Raw genomic sequence first — 20,765 nt, forward strand, 5'->3', positions numbered from 1 at the left:
ACTTATTTGGAGACAGAGAGTGAGTGGAGGAGGGGCAGAAAGAGAGGGAGAGAGAGAATCCCAAGCAATTTCCATGTCCAGTGAAGAGACTGATGTGGGGCTCAATCACATGAACTGTGAGATCCTGACCTGAGCCGAAATCAAGAGTTGGATGCTTAACCGACTGAGCCACCCAAGTGCCCCCCAAATGTCCTCCCTTTACATTAGAACTAGCCACACTTACCAAATACTTCACTTGGGCATTAATGAGTTTGTTCAGCCCCTATCCTGATCCTTCACCTCATTCAGGACTCCATATGCAGAGATAAAGAGATATAGCCCTGCCCTCAGGGAGCTTGATGTTTTGGAGGAGGTGGCAAAGGTACAGACAGTGAGTTTGGCCCTGAACTCTTGAACTCTGCCTGGATGGGAGGGTGGGAGGGTAGGCAATGTCTTCCTGCAGAAGGCACACCCCAGGTAGCTAGGAGCAGGTGGAGAAGAAACTTTGGGGGACAAGAGGAAGGGCACAACACACATGAGCAAGAGAGCCTGGCATGTGTACCCTGTGGTGGGGATGTGAGGGGAGAGAGTAGGGGATGTTGATGGAACTAGGCCCAGTGGAGTATAAGTTTCTTAGAAGGACCTTAAACTTCATGAGACTTTGGAGGATTTTAAGTTGGGGAGTCCTGTGACTGGGATGATCAGGGGGCATGGGGCTAGAGGTGGGAAGAGGACTATTGAAGCCATTTAGGTGAGAAATAGTTGGGTCTGAACTTGGGTAGCTGTGGCTTTTGAATGTTTATATCCTAATCTAAGAATTCCAGGAAATCAGATTCCTTATGGGCTAAGTAAGGGCGCTGGTCCCTCTTGGTTCCTGGATACATTGATCCTGTGCTGATCCAATGAGTGTCTATAGAAGCTGAATTACTATATTATTAGGAGACATTTGTGCAAAGGATGGCCAGACTATCTGGGACTCTGACTTAAAACTCTATTCTCTCATTTGAGTTATTTTTTCTTGCTCAGAGTATGAATACATGTTCCACACTTGGCAAGCCAGGGACTGCATCCTAGCAAAATGAATCACTCACACATTAACCCAACCTAATCCTCTAGCCTGTGGCGACGTGATACAACAATGAACGAACGAGCTCCTACAAGAACACAGACTGTAAGTAGTCAGCAGCAGTGGAAAGGGGTGAAAACATCTATTACTCACTAATGAGGGAATAGTCCACGGAACACATACAATGACATGAGGCACGTTCCTTCTGGAGACTGGCTCAGTGAAGGAGTGAGCCCCAGATCTTAAAAGTAGATACAGAACATGGGGTTCCACTGGAAGATGGAGGCTCAGGCCAGTGGTAAGATGGCACCTCCCTGGCTGTTGCCCAGGGCCTTGGTAATGGTGCCAGGGTGCCATAATCAGTCATTCAACATGAGCCTGGCATGTGTAGGGATGAACGTGAAAATGATAATTTTTTTTTTTAGTTTTAACTCTTTTTAAAAAATTTTATTTATTTAAATTCAAGTTAGTTGGCATACAGTGTAGTATTTGTTTCAGGAGCAGAGCCCAGGTATTCATCACTTCCATACAACACCTGGTGCTCTTCCCAACAAGTACCCTCCTTAATGCCCATCCCCCCACCTCCCCTCCAGCGGCCCTCAGTTTGTTCTGTGTATTTAAGAGTGTCTCATGGTTTGCCTCCCTCTCAGTTTTTATCTTATTTTTCCTTCCCTCCCCCTGTGTTCATCTGTTGTGTTTCTTAAATTCCACATATGCATGAAATCATATGATATTTGTCTTTCTCTGATTTATTCTGCTTAGCATAATACACTCTAGTAAACTCTTCTATGGAGAAAGGAATTCATTCTTTCTTATGCCTCTAATAATATGACAACACATTTTAGAAATTTAAAAAATTGCTTTATAAAATGTCTTATTGAAAGATGCCAATAGGTAAGAATTATAAAATGACAGACTGACCTTTTTTACATCCCTCACCAGCAAATGAAGCGTGTTTGGTGGACCCAGCCTCTGAAAAGAGAAGCATTCAGTCATATTAAGTATGTTTTTCTCTTGAACTCTCAGGGCTAAATCCTACCCTACTCCATAGAATTAATGTCCCAGCTGAAACCAGTGTTCCAGTGATCCCGTGTTCATCTAAGAGCATTTATGCAAAATATGCACCGGTGATAAACATATTCAAACAGCTAGCTCCCCTCTGCCCTCCCCCCTTCTAGAACACTTACTGTGTTGTAAAGCTCTTCCAGCCTCGGAATGGTGAGAAAGTGCTGCATGTTCACTCCGTTTTCAATCAAGAGCTTCACGAAGTCGACCCGATCTAAGACTAAAGCGTCCAGCATGGCTTGCTCCAGAGCATTCACCTGTGCAAACCAACACCAGGGACCCTATGAGTGGCCTCTCAGAGGGGTGCCAGGCGAGAGGCAGACAGGAAGTATCTGGGAAAGTGCATTCTGACCCCCCAGACCCTCGAGAAAGTTGAACCTGGTTCTCTTTGCTCTTTGTCTTGAGTAAACACACCCCACCTCCCATCGTTTTTCTCAATTTGGCCCCTACCTGTCCTGTCAATGTATCAAAGCTTGATAAAAGGAGAAAAGTAGACGCTTCTCTCCTTTAAAAAAATTTTTTTTAAAATTTATTCTTGAGAGAGAGAGACAGAGACAGAGTGCAAGTGGGGGAGAGGCAGAGAGAGGGAGACACAGAATCTGAAGCAGGCACCAGGCTCTGAGCTGTCAGCACAGAGCCTGACATGGAGCTTGAACTCATGAACTGTGAGATCATGACCTGAGCTGAAGTCCGCCACTTAAATCACTGAGCCACCTAGGTGCCCCTATTCTCTTTTCTTTTAATATAAAGATGGGAAAGAAACACCACATAAGCTGTAGCATTCTTTCTTGTAAGTACTATAATCAGTACTTGAATCTCCAAGCTCCGGACTTGGTAAACAATGTTTTGAGGCGGTCGGTTGTAATATTTTATATGCTATTATCTATCGTTTGTGCCTCTGTCCTTCAGCACTCAGTATAATGCGAAGACTTCCGGAGACAGCAGTGGGGGAGAGTTTGTGTTCTTGACTGAGGATGACCGTGTGGTAGTTGGGTGGAACTTGTGGACTCACAGCATGCCACCAGGGTTAGTGGCTGTGATAATGCCAGTCACACGCTGCCGCAGAGGCTCAGCGCCCTCCTTGCCTGTGTCCTCAGAGCAGCAAGGCCAGGAATACTGTGCGGCGTGTGGCTCAGACTCCCAGCCCAGACAAGTGCTGTTTCCTGCACATCTCAACCACAGCCTCCTTCTTCTGTTCCCTGAACTGTGTTTATTTCATGATAATTGGTTTGTTTCCCATATTTTCAGGCATGAAGCATCTATGTGTGCATCAGGCAGAAAGAGCCACTGTTGGGCAACCTCTCTGAGTAGCTTCATTCTCCCACAAAGCCGGAATGTCTGGTGTTTGTGAAGCCTGCTGTTGCCTTTTGAAATATTGGCACTATCCTGTGGATGCTCTGCCACTGCCTCCCGGGACTCAGGGCCCAGGTGGGGCTGAAGCAAAGACAACTGCCCCTTCCCCTGGAGAAAGAGGGTGACCGACTCGTGATCTTGGGAAAGAGGGGTGAAGACATACCCAGTTCAGCAGCTCGATCTTCCGGGGGTCAGTTTCTTCCTCCACTTCCTCTTTCACTTTCCCCTTCTTCTTGCCTTTTCCTTTCCCTCTTCCCCCCTTGGTGGTTGCTGTAGGTGGCTTCTTTTCCTTCTCCGTCACTTTGTTATCGGTGGGGGGCGCCAGGCTTCCCAGGGGCTGCAGTCCACAGCAAACAGAGTTGGGGAACAGTGTTAAAGCTGTCCCTTGTCCCAAGACAGGTGCACGGATCCCCCTCACCTCTGCATGCACATGTATGTGTACATGCACATGTAAGCACACCCACGCACAAACACGCACACACATACACACACATGTGCACACAATCATTGCAGGCCTACTGCCTATTGGAGGAGGCCCTGATACTACGAACCACTGCTACTTGTGTGCTTAAAGTGGCTGATATTTTGATTGATGTGTTTTTGCCCAAAGGAAGGGATGCTGAGAAGCACCAAAGGGGAGGTGCCGATAGTTGCTAATGCAGAAAGGAGAAAATGATCGTGAAGGGGTCAGAGACAAAGTACACCCTGTAAACCTGAGGATGCCTGTTTGGATAGAATCATGACTGAGCTTATTGGTGGCTTGAGAAGGCCTGCTGGGTGTTACCAAGATGCACCCATGTGGCGACAGACTGAATGCATTGAGGGAAGAATGCGTTCCACTCAGAGAACAGGAGGCAGTGCAGAAGTGGGACCTGGCTGCTGGGCCTGTCTTCCAGTCACATGGAGAGCCTGGGGGTATATGGCCCTGGTGCAGACACAGTGATACCAACATTGAGACAAAGTTGACCCCTCCAGTTACTATCTTGCCAAGTCCTATCTTGCCGGACTTGCCCTGTCCTCTGGCCAAACTCTTCTGGTGAACTGTCTGCATGCACAGTGTCCATCCCTCCCTTCCTGCGCCCTGCTCCATGTATTCCATGCTGCTTCTTCCCATTTGTCCATGGTTCTGGCTGTGGCAGGGGCTGAGTGTTCTGGTACCACCTCATGGGCATTTCCCAGTCCTTCTCATGCTGGGCTCTTAACGCATCTGACTCTGCTGCCTGCTTCCCCCTCAAGCCTCTTCCTGCTTCTCTGGTAATGCACGCTCTGGTTTTCCTATCTGGCCACTGCTTCTCAGCACTGGCTGTAAATGTTGAGGCTCTTTGGGGCTCTATCCACAGCCCCTTCCTTCCTTCTTTACTCTCCTTCAGCAACTGTATTGAGGCCCATACTGCCAGTCCCCATGTGTTTGCAATTGACTTGTCGTTTCTAGCTTCGGTCCATGTCTCTCCCTAGAGTTCCTATTCCCAACTTGGCACCTCCATTTGGATATCTCAAAGGCTTTTACAGCTCATGATGTCCAAAACTACACTCAAAACCACTCCCTCCAACCTTTCCTCTTCCAGTGTCCCTGAACTCAGTAGCAAGCCAGAGAACGGGGGGAGATTGCTGACATCTTGCTGCCTGCACTGCCCTCTTCCACGATTAATCTGTCTTGAGGCACATCATGTTTAATGCTAAATATTGCTTTACTATGTCCAATTCTTATTTCTCCTCTGCCTCTGCTCTAGCCCCAGGTGATGTCTCTCCCCTGAATTACTTCAATAACCTTTTAACAGGATTCCTCCTACCTGCCATTGTACCCACCCAACACATTTTCTATGTTAAATCCAGAATGATCCTAAATATGTAAATAAAACCATGTAACTCTCCTGCTTAAAACACTTAAGTGGGACAGGGTAAAGATTTCATTGAGGGCACCATGAGAGTTTGTGTGGTCCCTGGTCAACGCAGAGATATGGATGAAAGAGTGTCCTGGCTGACTCCTCATGTAGACAAGACAATTATAATCCTCAGTGAAAACTTGACACAGCATTCAACAACTGGTGCTGGGGAAACTGGACATTCACCTGAAAAAGAAGGAAGTTGGACCCTCATCTAACATCATGTACAAAATTTAACCCCAAATGGATCAAAAACCTAAATGTAAAAGCTAAAACAATAAAACTTGTGGAAGAAAACCTAGGTCAAAGATTCATGACATTGGATTTGGCAATGACTTCTTGAACATGTCACCAAAAATCATAAGCAACAAAGGAAAAAATAGGCAATTGGGACTTCATCAAAGATTAAAAACTTGTGCATCAAAAGAGTATCAACAGATTCAAGGCATGACATTGGATTTGGCAATGACTTCTTGGATATGTCACCAAAGCACAGGCAACAAAAGAAAAAATAGGCAAATGGGACTTCATCAAAAATTAAAAACTTGTGCATCAAAAGACAGTATCAACAGAGTAAAGGAAACACACTTAATGAAGAAAATATTTGCAAATCACATATCTGATGAGATTAATATCCAGAATTTATCGAGTATTCCTAAAGCTCAAGCTCAACAACAACAAAAACCAAACTGATTCAAAAACAAGCAAAGAACTTGAATAAGCATTTCTCAGAATAAGATTTGCAAATGTCCAAGTACATGCAAGGATGCTCAACATCATTAATCATTAAAGAAATGCAAATCAAAACCACAATTAGGTGACCCATATCAAAAACAAGTGTTGGCAGGAAGGTGGAGAAATTGGAACCCTCATGCACTGTTGGAGGAAATGTAAAATGGTGCGGCTGCCGTGGAAATGTTTGGCAGCCCCTCAAAAAATTAAAAATAGAATTACCTTATGATCCAGCAATTCTATTTTTGGGTATATATCCAAAATAATTGAAAACATGGTCTAAAGTAGGTGTTTGTATACCCATATTCAGAGCAGCATTACTCAAAATAGCCAAAAGGTGGAAGCAACCCAAGTGTCCATTGATGGATGAACGGATAAGAAAATGTGGTCTATGCATACAAAAGAATATGATTAAGCCTTAAAAAGGAAGGAAAGGGGTGCCTGGGTGGCGCAGTCGGTTAAGCGTCCGGCTTCAGCCAGGTCACGATCTCGCGGTCCGTGAGTTCGAGCCCCGCGTCGGGCTCTGGGCTGATGGCCCGAAGCCTGGAGCCTGTTTCCGATTCTGTGTCTCCCTCTCTCTCTGCCCCTCGCCCGTTCATGCTCTCTCTCTGTACCAAAAATAAATAAACGTTGAAAAAAAAATTAAAAAAAAAAAAAAGGAAGGAAATTCTAACATATGCCACACAGAAATGAACCTTGAGTACATTATGCTAAGTGAAATAAGCCAATCAAAGGATAAATACTGTATGGTTTCACTTGTATGACGTATTTAAAGTGGTCAAATTCATAGTGACAGAAAGTAACATGGGAATGCCAGGGGCTGGGGGAAGTAGGAAATGGGGAGTTATTGTTTCATGGATGTGGAATTTTAGTCTTATAAGATGAAGAGTCTTATGGATGGATGATGGTGATGGTTGCACTACAATGTGAATGTACTTAGTTCAATTGAACTATACTCTTAAAAATGTTTAAGATGGTAAATTTATTTATTTATTCATTTATATTTTTAAAGTTTATTTATTTTGAGAGAGAGAGGCAGAGAGAGAAGGAGAGAGAGAATCCCAAGGAGGTTCTGCACTGTCAGCTCGGAGCCAGCTGCGGGGCTCTAATTCACGAAATCATGACCTGGGCCAAAATCAAGAGTCAATTGCTTAACCGACTGACCCACCCAGGCATCGTAAATTTTACTTAAATGACTTTTACCACAACAACAAAAAAATTGGGGGTGGGGCACCTGGGTGGTTCAGTTGGTTAAGTGTCCAACTCTTGGTTGTGACTTAGGTCATGATTTCATGGTTTCGTGAGTTAGTCCCCACGTTGGGCTCCATCCTGCTTGGGATTCTCTGTGTCCCTTTCTCTCTGCCCTTCTCCCACTCATGCTCTGTCTCTCTCAAAATAAATAAATAAAACTTTTAAAAAATTGGGGGGAAAAAAGCAAAAACAAGATGATACAGCAGTTGAGGAAACAAAAGGGGAATGACCTGATGGAAGAGCAAAAATTGCTAGCCATCTTATTATGAAGAGCTTCAAGCAGCCCTATGGAGCATTCATGTGGGGAGAAACTGAGGCCAACAACCAACTTGCCAACTATTTAGTGAACCATCCTGAAGTGGATCACCCGGCCCCAGTCAAGCCTTCAAATGACTGCAGCCCAAGCATATGGCTTAAGGATAATCTCATGGGAGTGCCTGAGCCTGAACTGCCCAGCTGAACCACACCCAAATTCCTGACCCACAGACACTGTGTGAGATAATATTTATTGTTGCTCAGGAAAAGAAAAGTCCTTAAGTGGTTCCCCAAGCTCTCAGACCCAGCCTTCTGTCCTATACCAGGTCTGCAGTGCTCATAATGCACTGCATTATGCTCCTGGTTGGCTTGCAACCTCCTCCTGAGTCACTCCCTTCTCAGCATTCTAGCCACACTGGCCTTTTTTTCTTCTTCAGTAAGTTATTTGAAAATGTCCAGTTCTTTCTTGCTTCAGGCTCCTTACATGCTCTTCTCTCTGGATGGAAGGTGCTTTCCCTTCAGTCTTCACCAGCCAGCATCTATTCACCTATTTGGTCTCAGCATTAATTCCACTTTTTCAGCAAGGTCTTCCCTGGTGTCTCAATAAAAAGTAGCCCTCCCATTCCCCACATTCTGTCTCATGGAAATGTGCATTTTTCCTTCTTAACAATTATTACAATTTACAATTCAATATTTATTCATCTGATTATCTGTTTCTTGTCTGCCTCATTTTCCCTGCCCACCCTGTCATACCATGTCCACACCAACACTGCACAGAGAGTTCTAGAAGGGCTGTGAAAGGTCTGTTTTATTCACCCCTCTGTCCTTAGAACCTATCATAGGAAGTGGTTGACCAACATTTGTTAAGTGAATGAATGAGTAAAAATAGGGATTTTTAAAAAAATGGTTTGGTTCAAGAAAGCCAAAGAAGAGATTATTTCCACCATTTGCTGCTGCTGAGTGAATGAGAAGGAGTAGAATCCCTCCTCTTCTTTTTTAACGTCCATCTTTGTCATTGAAGAGAATTAAAGATGGAGTAGATATGGTCAGGCATCATAAGAATATTCCTAGATGCTCAAACGACTCATCCATTCTTCCTTCAAGGGTCACACTTCAGGATTCTAAGAGGGTGGTTGGTAATGTTACAGTGGTAGCTTTTAGCCAGGGCCACTAGAGCCCTTTACTCTGAAGAGGGGCTTCAGGGGCTGCCTGGGGAAAGGTGGCCAATGGGGTGGGCTCAGCTCTTATTTGCTTTATATGTTGCTGCTCTACTCAAGATGCCATGTGTAGAAAGGGCTCTTTCGATTAAAATACCTTGGAGACAACCATTCTGGAGGAATCACAAATAATAAGAGAGGTGTGACAGGCTGGAGAGAGGGTTGGGTACTTTAGCATTTGAGTCGGCTGAAAGGAAAACGAGATGGTAAGTATATTGGGTGACATAATTGAAATTTAAAAATTTTGATAAGCTGACATAATGGACTGAATCTAACAAGGTGTCGTGTAACAAGGAAGATGTTTTCCACCTGGGTCCATCTGGGCCCCAGAACAGCTAACCTCAGAACAGAAAGATGTGGTTTATCAGGTGTAAGCATGACAAAACCCTTGGGAATTGCTGCAGATGAAAACTTAATATGACTGAAAGATTATATTTGTTGTATTGCTAGACGTGTAGATCCAGCTTAAGGCAGATGACAGTCCCTTTTGGGGCTGCACAAGATGTTAACTTGTGGGCACTGCTCTTTTAGAAGGATAAGGGATGGCATGGACCACATCTGGAGAGAGGAAATTCCTATTTGCAACCTCAAATATGGATTAAACAATCACTTGCTGGGGATAATGTTCACAATACTCCTTTATTATCCTTATAATGTCCATGGAGTCTGTAGTGATGTTTTCTCTTTCGTTCCTGATATTAGTATTCTTAGCCTAGTTAGAGGCTTATTAATTTCATTGATCTTTCCAAAGATTTAGATTTTGGTTTCTGTTGATTTTCTCGATTGATTTCCTGTTTTCAATATTATTTTTTTTTAATTTTTAAAAAATGTTTATTTTTGAGAGAGAGAGACAGAGTGTGAACCAAGAAGGGGCAGAAAAAGAGAGGGAGACACAGAATCTGAAGTAGGCTCCAGGCTCTGAGCTGTCAGCACAGAGCCCGACACGGGGCTCAAACCCACGAACTGTGAGATCATGACCTGAGCCAAAGTCTGGCGCTTAACTGGCTGAGCCACCCAGGCACCCCTGTTTTCAATGTTATTGATTTGTGCTTTTTTATTCTAATATATGCATTCAATGCTAGAAATTTCCCTCTAAGCACTGCTTTTGCTGTATCCCACAAATTTTAAGTTGTATTTTCATTTTCATTTGGTTGAAAATATTTTAAAATTTCTCTTGAGACTTCTTTGATCTACATGCTGTTTAGAAGTGTCATGAGTAAACTTGGGAAAAATTGTTTAACCTCTTGGGATATCAATTTATTTTTCCAAACTATAAAATGAGGGCAATCAGATCTATTTCAGAGTTGTGAAGGCTGGTCCAGTAATGCTCATATATGTGAACACATGGGGTAAAACATGGGTGTGTGACCCAAATATCAGGCATTGTTACCAATTTCTTTGAATTTAAGGTTCTAGTTCATGGTTTTGCCAAAGGATAAGCCCTTGTCCACAGATGGAAGCCAAATAAATGGTTCTCATCATAAAAAATATGCAGATATTTCTTTCTGTTTCAGAAATCTCAGTGAAGCTGGCCAAGGTTTATAGATTTTGGTCTTTAAAATGGGCAGTGGTCTAGATGTCCCCAAACCTTGCTCTTACATGCTCAGGTGGAGTTTAGCCTATTCCCTTAAAAAATTGTTAGTCCAAGTTTTTATGACTCAATATAAATCAATTACTTTGTTATATGTATATATCAAACACTACTACCTCTCTCTGTGTTGTTATTGTTGGTTTAAAGTTTATTTATTTTGAGAGAGAGAGAGAGAGAGAGAGAGCTAGGAAAGGCAGGAGAGAGTGAGAGAGAATCCCAAGAAGGCTCCACACTGTCAGCTCAGACACCTACGTGGGGCTCGAACAGCAAGATCATGACCTGAGCCAAAACCAAGAGTCAGACACTTAACCAACTGAGCCACCCAGGTGCCTCAGTTTTTGTTATGTTTTTAACAAAACCCTTAACAAAGAGTTTTTTGGGGACAGTTTTTATTTTTGTACTTAATAAAAAAAATACAAGAATATTGACTAATAAAATATAACCAATCAGACCTAGGATTGATTTATTGTGTAGTAATTATCAAATACTCCCTACCACAAGTTCTCTATTATGTCAAGAATTCTAGAAAGACTATAGATTCACAGCACATAGTTAATCATGTGCTTCAACCATTAAAGGAAGCTTTTGGAGACCATATATTGCATTATGGCGAGACTGAGAAGGATTTTGGTTCCAGGTTGCAGTCTTGATCACATGTCTCCTGCTTGCCCTTCCTCCTCATGGAAATGATAACAGAAGACTATGATAAAGAAAAATCTATTTCAAGGAGAAGAGGCAGACAAGAGCTATTAACAAATTTGTGGAAATACTAACGGGTAGTTAAAACCATGAAGGAGTAAACCAGGAGTAGTGTGAAGGTATCAGTAGAGGTAGGACCAGATTTTCAGAGAATGAGAGCTAATGATGGGTAGAAAGCATGGTGATCAGTGGAAGGACTGTCTACAGGACAGGAGGCCATTCATCCCCCATCCCCTCTTGTGTGCCCTGCCAACACCCCCTTGGGCAGGTGCAGAGTAACTGCATTCCTGGGCTTCACCCCCAGGCAGAAACCGGAAGAATGGTTGCTAAATCATTGGAAGGACCTGTATAGAGAGGTCCAGAGCCTCACTAGTCTGTTCCAATCTGCACATGGCAAAGCAGAGCTGTTTAATGGCAAAGTAAGCTTCCTATAATTAATTGGTCCCATCCCTCATTTGGAAATAGGGATGGACAAGCCAGGATCTGCAACAGAAAAAGACAAAGTGGACAAATGGGAGCAGCTGACCAGGGAGAAAAATAGAGATAATTTAGGGAACAGAAGAGGACTTTAAAACATCCAATTTGTATCCTCAGGTATGGCATTCATGAGATGAAAACAGGCTGGCGTGAAAATGGAACCATCAGGAAATAAGAAAGCCTAGAGATGATTACTACACATGCTCATTCTGCACACACACACACCTACCACTCACACACACAGCTGTATCACACCCACAAACATCCTGTCACACATTAATTATTATTATACACACACAGATACCACAGATATATACCACACACACACTAAGCCATACACAGGCATCACACACCACACCACACACATAACACACACCACACACATGCTACACACAGACACATACATACCACACCCCAAAGACCCCCCCACCCTAGAATTCTCTAGGCCTCCAGGGTACCATGGAACATAATTTAAAAAGACGATGCTCTCAATGCAACTGTTGTATTTAATTTTAATGGGCTATTTTCTTTCTTCTTTTTCTTTAAAAGGGTAAACCCCACTTCACCAGCAAAGATAAAATATTTAGTGGTTATTTCTTCAAGAGTACTGTTTTGAATCTATAATTAGTACTAGTGGCTCTTCTTTCTGGTTCTTGGAAGTTAAATAGCAACATCTAATGACCCTAATGCATTTAACGTTGGATCATCAGAAACCCCAGATAATTTCTTGAGATCTGTGTAATGAGGGAGAACATACTAATATATTATCTATACAAGGTCATGCTAGTATGAGATGAAAAACACTTAGTTTCACCGGCCAGTGGGGCCCAAAGACAAAGATCTGGCTTCTTGCTATGTCGACGCGGTTCCAAGCCAGTGCCAAGCTCAGCTGGTCCGGGGCTGATGCATTTGTCCCTGGAAAGGCAAGAAACAAGGCTTTTCTCACTCCATGCCTGGATTGCCCCAGTTAGGCAGGTGCTGGGAGGTGAGCACGGGCTTCCCTGGGCTGGCTCACGCCAGCCTGGAACTAAGCACTCCTGCCTTTTCTCTTGTCCCTGAGTGACTACTCAGGCCCCAAAGCTAAGAACTCCATGTTCTCAAAGAGCTGCCTGGGAGGAGGTTGGAGGCCACCTCTTTCCATGTCTGCTTGGCTTGGTGTCCCTGAAGGGACAGAGGAGGAACCTGGTGATTCCAGGACCCTCATCTGCAGGAGGGCAGAAGCCCTGGGACTGCCTTGACATCAGCCCTTTCAGGCCAAAGGTGGGCACAGGCCAAGAGCACCAGCCCCCAGCCGTGGGGAGACCAGCACAGCACTGCCAGGCACCTGGTCCGATGGTGACACTCTCCTCTCTCATCCCTGCCCTATCATTGTCCTAGAGTAGCCAAGAGGCAGAGAAGAAATGTGTGTCCTAGAGTGACCCTGTGAGTGGCCAGGTCATAGCCTATCATTAGGAACAGGATGGGGAAACTGAACAAATCATTGCAGTGATGGCAAATGAAAAACCACCCATGTTCCCCCTCTATGAGGAAACCCTTAATGAACTAGTTATGAATAGAAACTGGTCTGACTTCCACCCACATGGTCCATTGGCACCCACAGAAAATACCCCTTCCCAAGACACCCATCGTGAGCTTTGTTGTTCTGCCATGGCTTCACAGTGAGATAACTCCAGGCAGCCTGACTGGCTCTGGATTCGATCACCAGTAGACATTGTTCCTGGCAGGAGAAGAGGGAGTGTGGTTTCTTGGCCATAAGCAAAGCCCTGGCCTAGGCCAGCACTGAGAGGCCAGGAGTCACTGTTTCCTGAGAGCTCACCTTTCAACAAGGCCGTTAAAATTGCCATCTCGATGTCTTGCTGACCCTCGGAACCCATTCTAAACACGGTGACCTGAAAACAAGTTAATCATGAAAAGACCAAGTAAAGCAAAGTTGAAACTAAAAGGGACAATTGGATTTTTTTTTTAAAGGACCATAGAGACTGACATGCGATTCAATGATTCTGGAAGTGGAATGATTTTAAGCCAGGTGTCTTTCATTTCCACAAGTGATAACTTTGATCGTCCTGACTCTGAGTCTTTGCCTGGATACCTATTTTATTATTTACCCAACCTATTCCACTACTCTCAAGAGGAAAGAGCCCATTCAGTATCTACATACTCCAATATCTAAATTGCTACCAAGTTGACAAAATAATTTCTACTCAGAAAACTGCTACAGTTGTAGGAAATTTGTAGATTTAGAATTAAAAAAATTTTTAAAACATTTACTCATTTTTGAGAGACAGAGCATGAGTGGGGGAGGGGCCAAGAGAGAGAGGGAGACACAGAATCTGAAGCAGGCTCCAGGCTCTGAGCTATCAGCACAGAGCCCGATGCAGGGCTTGAACCTATGAACCATGGCACCATGACCTCAGCTGAAGTTGGATGCTCAACCAACTGAGCCAACCAGGCATCCCTCTAGATTTAAAATTTTGAAGGGGCTACCTTGTGTGTATTCCTTACAAGCATAATTAGGGAGGCAAGGAGTGGGAAATAATTACTGTATTTGGAGAGTGAAGTGATAGAATTTTGTAAGTGCACCTAAAAGGGTGTGTCTGTCGCTCCTCATGGCTTTACATATGATTAATATCATAAACCTCAGAACTGGTGCAAAGTAGCATGGTGTCACCTAACGTGTGCTAAGCTCTGAAAGCACTTGGGTCCCTTCCCTGTGCATGCTTAGTCTGTTTCTATCACGTGGGCATAACAGCCAATTTGGTAGGGATTTGTAAACTGCCCCTTGGAAAAGTCTGAAACTAAAATATGAACAAGTCCATCATGCACATATGGGCAGAATTAGAAAGGAAACATAATTCTCTCTGTGGAGCTGGTTTGGAAACAAACTCAAGACACTTACGAGTTCTTTCTTTTTCATGCACTCCATTATAATTGCAAACAGCTGATGAGATTGTGTCTTGTTGTAATTAAATGTTTTCTGAATGGTAACTAGAAGCTGATCCTTGAGGGATTCATTTATTATCCTGTTCAAAGGAAATGCAAAAGAGAAGGAAACAATATGAGTTAAATCTGTACATGAATAAATCAGACAACTCTACGTCCGTCTGATGTCTTTGATTTGAAACTTTACCATTGGAGGGTATCCCAGGCTAGGAGACAAAAAGGGACCACAGTCAAAAACTGCATTCACACGTGTCCTAAATTCCAGGCTGGTTGAAAACCTTATAAGGGAAAATGAAGTTGGAAGAGAGTATATTCCCCCAGAGAAAGAATTCTGTAAGAAACATCATGCTCTTGACAGCTCCCTCACATGCTGACCTCAGAAAATGGGAGAGATCTAGTAAATCTTCATTATTTAGCATTTTTGGAATGGCTAAATGTATCACTTAGGGTTTTCTTCTTGGCCTAACAAGAAGGCAGTTAAAAACCCACCCTTTGTAACATGTCAGAAATCCTACCCTCCTTCTTCACAGTACTTGTGTGCAAAAGACAGAATGTCCGAGGCTCGCCCACTGCCATCACAAATCACCACGGGGACTGGAGGGTCTTCTCGGAGATATTCCAAGACAATGGAAACCACATTAGGGCCTCCTTCCACCACCAGGCCCACGACAGGCACACCCTGTCCCAGCCCTGCAACATAAAACACACTTATCATACACACCAATGACATGGCACAAATTACCTGAGAGGGCAACTTGGACCACCATTATTAACCCATCAGTTAGTAACTTATTCCCCGAGTCCTCCCTCTGTCTCCATCAGATAGTAGGAATCTTTGGGAATGTGGTAGGGACAGGCTAACTTCTGGAGGCAGAACAAGCAGGGTGAACTCTGAGAAGCAGGAGGAAGCAGGAGGAGTCCAAGAATCTGAGATTCTGGAGAGGGAGGACAGTGGGAGTGGAAGAGCCACAGAGACAAATTTGTCTACTTGACAACTTTACCCCAGATTGGCCAGGACAAGTTATATTCTAAGCGTGTTTCCCCAGGCGACCGTTAGTTGTGATGGGAGTTACTTGATCAACATCAACAAATGGCAAGTAGGAGAAATGTCCTTGGTCTCATAGTTCTGAAGGCCTTCAGATAAAATCTGCTAGCATACATTAGGAGGAAATCTAAACATTTCAAGTGGCCGAATTCAGAGTTTCTGGTTTGCTTCCATGATGCATTTCTATAGTCAGGAACTCTAAAAAATTTTGAACAACTTTCTCTTCTCCTACCAAGATAATCTCAGTGAAGTTCATTTCAGCGAATATGCACGGAGGGTCTGCTTTGTGCCGGCCAACAGATATCGGAAAAACAGGTAAAGATGAGGCAGACCCTGCCTTTGAGATTTCCAAGCCAAGCAAGGCTTGACATTCTAAATCTTCAGGAATATGGTGGCCAAATCGCTTCATTTTCTAGAAACAGGGCAAAATTGGTTCTTCTTGGTATGTAGGCTGGATTCCCCGAAGCTCCAAGCTGTGAGAGGTGACGACTGAGCACCCCTTTGCTGTCCCTGCCTCACTCAGAGCCCTAGGCAAAGGATGACAAAGGGAAGCCCACAAGTCACATGGCCAGATGAAGTTGGGCAGTGTGAAAAGTTATGAGTCCAAGACAATTAAAAATGTGAGAACAAAAAAGTCAGTCACCAAGTAGTTTATCCAAGTCCCCTTTGCAGGCAACCATTCTAACCACTTGTGCTCACAGGTCCTTAATTGGGCTTGACAATGGCCATTTCCAGGCCTTAGACTGGCTTTCACAAAAACCTTATCAGGGATGGTGAAAACAAAATAGTCTTTAAAATCTTTTAATAATATTTTGGCAATAAGTATTGCCAGAGTGGGAGCACATTTCAAGAGATAACAACAGTTATTTTCATCCTAACCAGTCATTATCATTTCATCTGGTTGTGGTTTGTTCCTTTCTCTTGAGCTTGACCTCACCACCCACCCCCTGGAGGCAGCCCTGCTGTAGGGCTGTGCCACCTGGACCAGCACAGGTGGGGCCTTGGGGAGCAGATGTTTCCTGTGGCTGTCTCCACAAGTCTCCCCATCCAGCCCACCTTAGTCTGGGTGAGAGACCCAGAGCTACAGAGATATTTAATTTAATGATCAACTAACACTTAGTTGACAGGAGAAATCCTCCTATGTCTTTGAGTGAGGAACTTTCTCCCTGTTCAAACATTACAAAAATAACTACAGTAATTACACTGGGCAACATGGTGGGCAATGCTGTCACCATGACAACTGCTGTAGGGCTGTTTCTCACATGGCCCCTCCCTGTAAACCTGGGGCAGAGTATCACCACACAGCTCAGCAAGTGTGATTTGGTACCTGGCCAGACTAAGGGCTCTAGACAAGTCTGTTGATCTGTTGCTCTGTGGATCTGATGAGAATCAAAGTGGAAACTCTAAACACACTTGGGAAGTTTCCATTTAAGCCTAGGTTTCATGGCAGGGGTGGCAGCCCAGCACCCATGGGCTTTGCCAGAACTTACTTGTGTTAATTTTCTGCAGAGAGATGTGCTTCTCCAGCTGCCTCCGCAGCTTCACCTCGGCACCGTATTTGCCCAGGGTGCCATTGTCGGCCAGGATGAAGTGAGTGTGTGAGTTGTTGAGCAAAGAGAGCTTGCTTAGTGGGTTGGACATAGTCTGGTACACTCTCGTTACCTGGCAAAATGCACAACATAGATCAGCGCTGCAGAACGTAGACATTAAGACTACCAGGGAAAGCAGGCAGTATACATACGTATATAGTGGCAACTTCATCTAACTGTGCACTTAAACCTACTCTTGCTTCCCTGTCCTCTCTCTGTTGAAAATTTCTGTTTGCAAATTTCTATATTAAATTAGAAAAAAACAAATAAATCATTTTAGATAATGACAACCCAGCAACCACACTTCTGGGCATTTACTGCAGAGAAATGAAAACTGACAGTAACACAAAATCCTGTGCATGAACATTTATGGTTACTTCATTTGTGATAGCCAAACTGGAAACAACTCAGATGCACTTCAACAGATACACAGGTAAACTAACTGTGGTATACACCCATACCATGGAAAACCACTCAGAAATAAGAGGGAACGAACCATTGATACACACGACAACCTGGATGGATCTCTAGGAATGTGGAATAAAACAACAACAATAAAAAAAAAATCACAAAACAGCAGTCTTCAAGGTTACATAGTGCATGGTCCCATTTATAGAACATTCTTGAAATAATAAAATTATAGAGATAAGGGGAAGATTAGTGTCTGACAGAGGTTAAAGAGATGGTAGAGGTCAGAGAGAATTAGGCATGGATATTAAAGGACAACATGAGTGATGCTAATGGTGATGGAAATACTCTGTATCTTGACTGTATTGATATGAATATCCTGGTTGTGATACTATACTACATTTGGCAACATGTTACCATTAGGAAAAGGAGGAAGGACATATGGGGCCTCTCTTTATTATTCTTACAACTGCAAGGGAATCCACAGTTATCTCAGTATAAAGACTTTGACTTGAAAAATTGCCAATATCTGGGGAGAAAACACTTACATCCTTTCCAACCAGGTCTTCCTTGTTTTCCACGATGCCCCACGGAGCAATTCCTATAGCACAAACCCGACCTCTGGATTTGGAGGAGTGGTCTTTTAAGGCATCCCCTACGTGGCTGATAACACCTACAAATAGGCATGGATCATATTTTTAGGCCCTTTCCTCCCATCATACCATTACTTATGAACTTTAGGGACCCCTTCTCTGAACCACTCCATTCCCTATGAAATAGGGTTGAAGCATAACGACCTTCATCATTAAAAGAAAGTACACCGGAAGTCTGAGCTCATAATAACTGGTCACCCTGCATTAGCTCCTAGAAAAGGGAAAACAAAAAACAAAAACCAAAGCAATGATACTGGGATTTCCTTTACAAATTTCTAAGACCTAAAGATGGAAGTGAGTGGGGCTCCTTGGCTACATTCAGCCAAAGTCAAGAGTCAGACTGCTTGGCATGGCCCTAACCATTCCCTTCCTCTGTTTCCTCTCCCATAGGAGGGCAAAAAGGATTGTCAAGGGCCTCAGTGAGAACAAGGCTTGTACAGGACTCAGTTCGAGGAATGGCACATCGTGGGTGCTGGAAATGTTGACATTGTCACTAAAATATAAAAATAAAAAAATAAGCCACTGGACAAAGATTTCACTTCTGTCATAAATATTGTCAGGTTGCAATATGTTTTGTTTTTTTGATCTTAATTATTCAACAACTCTTTGGGAACTATAATGAGTTCTGGGTTTGTATGTTTACAGGAAGGGGAGGGGCCTGCTCTTACCCGTACTGACGCCCCCAGTGAAAATCCAGGCCCCAGTGGTCATGGCGGCTTTGATCAGACCTTTTCCAAAGACCTGTTTCAGCTTGGGTTGCATCTCAAAGTTCTGGAGGCCTCCGTGCACAGATATTAAGAGCTTGGGGAGTTCCAGCTGCCAGTCTTTAACCATGAGATGAAGCAGCGAATCTGGCTTGGTGTCATAGGATACACGGATATACTGCAAAAGAGTATGTGTTGCTCGTACCTGTTCTTGGTTTTCCTCTTGTATCACAGGGGAACAGGGTTACTGTTCGTGTCCAACCACTTTTGGTTTTGGCTTTCTGTCCTTCTGTGTGAGTCTGTGGCTAAGTGAGGGAAAGGAACTTTGGAAGAGTTGCCAGATTTAGCAAATAAAAATATAGGACACCCAGTTAAATTTGAATTTTATGTGAACATTGAAAAATGTTTTATCGTAAGTATGACCTATGCAATATTTGGCACATGCTTATACTAAAAAATTATCTGTTGTTTATCTGAAATCCAAATACAGCTGGGTGTCCTGTGTTTTACCTGGCAACCCTCAATCTTGAAAAAATCAATTCCAAAGAGGCCCAGCTAGAACTGTCTCCAGAGGTTAGACAGGGCATTGTTGAGGGAGTGCTCACTGGCCACATTGTGTTGGTGCTGACAATGGGGATCCTGGGTTAATCTCTGGATTTGACCACTCCCCAAGGTGAAGAAGAAATGAATGGTCAGATGCCTTTGCCCCTATGAACAGCCTCTTTGTGTCCATGCCGATATGTAGGGTGCCATTCTAGAAGACTCTGTTGTGCTATTTGGAACACAACTGAATTTTATTTGTACAATGACATTGGGCCAGTGGAATAAAATGAAATTGCAAAAACGATCTGACTGGACATGTGGGAGTATTATTCAGAATTAGCTGAAAGGGATCACAGTGCTGACGCCTTCCCTCTCTGGCAGGGCTCATCTGAAAGGCAGAGGGCACTCCCTGTTTACGTGAAAATGTGAAAGACCTTAGTCTTCTTGGGCCAGCTGAATGCAGGCCCAGGGAGGCTGTGGATGAACTTCAGAGGGAAATATTTCCAGACACTCCTAACCCATTCAAGGGGGAGTGGAAGGTTCACAGTTATAAAAAACAAAAGCAAACCCCAAACAACCTCAAAAAACAAATAGCGTAATTTCTCACTCATCACTCAGTGATGAGTATGGTTGCATGATTTGTAGATTCACAATTCTGGTATGAACTTATTGACACTACGTGCTCTTTATAAGATTGCTCAGTTTCCAAATCTCATGGCTAAAAAGTTGAGTGTGCAGTTATATTTCTTCCCTTTGCAATGAAATATCTAGGAAGACTGAGTCACACCCTGAAAGAAGAGCCAGGTGTCTGCAGTCTGGGGAGCTGGGAGACTGGGCCTCTGATAGAGACTGTGAGCTTACACAGTGGCATCCCTTTTTAAAGCCTGTCTTACCATGGCTTTATTGGAGTATCCACCACCCTGGAATTCAAGAGTTCCATAGGAATCTGTTGGGTAGGTCTGGGTGTGTTTGCTGACAGACCATTTTTCGGGCTGAGTCTCCACCTGTTTATTTTCCTCTTCATTTTTGCTGGATGTTACACTTGGCAGAGGGGGGATATGCTGGTTGGTAAGCTGGCCACAACAACACCTGAAAACAAGGACAAAAACAATCTTTCTATAACATTTTCCTCCTTAAGAGGAGTTAAACTCAACAGGAGGGTAGCACCGGAACAAGGGCAGACTAACACTTTCCTTATATGGCTCTGTTAAGGATAGAAATGTCCCTTATGATGGCCTTTTCCAGATAACAACTTATATCTATTTACATACCAGTCCATTTAAAACACATTGGATAGTTGCCCTTCTGTACTGCA

General features: G+C 43.6%; 1 protein-coding gene across 1 annotated transcript in view; it reads right to left on the reverse strand.

The window, feature by feature from the left end:
* Positions 1–20,765, reverse strand: part of TRPM1 (transient receptor potential cation channel subfamily M member 1) — a 95,388-nt gene that overhangs the window by 44,030 nt on the left and 30,593 nt on the right. The window contains 11 exon segments of the mRNA XM_047862890.1: positions 1,967–2,017; positions 2,233–2,367; positions 3,627–3,800; positions 12,383–12,483; positions 13,385–13,457; positions 14,465–14,588; positions 15,024–15,198; positions 17,044–17,215; positions 18,099–18,223; positions 18,872–19,085; positions 20,344–20,539. Of these exon segments, the coding sequence (XP_047718846.1) occupies positions 1,967–2,017; positions 2,233–2,367; positions 3,627–3,800; positions 12,383–12,483; positions 13,385–13,457; positions 14,465–14,588; positions 15,024–15,198; positions 17,044–17,215; positions 18,099–18,223; positions 18,872–19,085; positions 20,344–20,539 (1,540 nt within the window).

Source organism: Prionailurus viverrinus, chromosome B3, assembly GCF_022837055.1.
Source record: "Prionailurus viverrinus isolate Anna chromosome B3, UM_Priviv_1.0, whole genome shotgun sequence".
Taxonomy (NCBI): domain Eukaryota; kingdom Metazoa; phylum Chordata; class Mammalia; order Carnivora; family Felidae; genus Prionailurus; species Prionailurus viverrinus.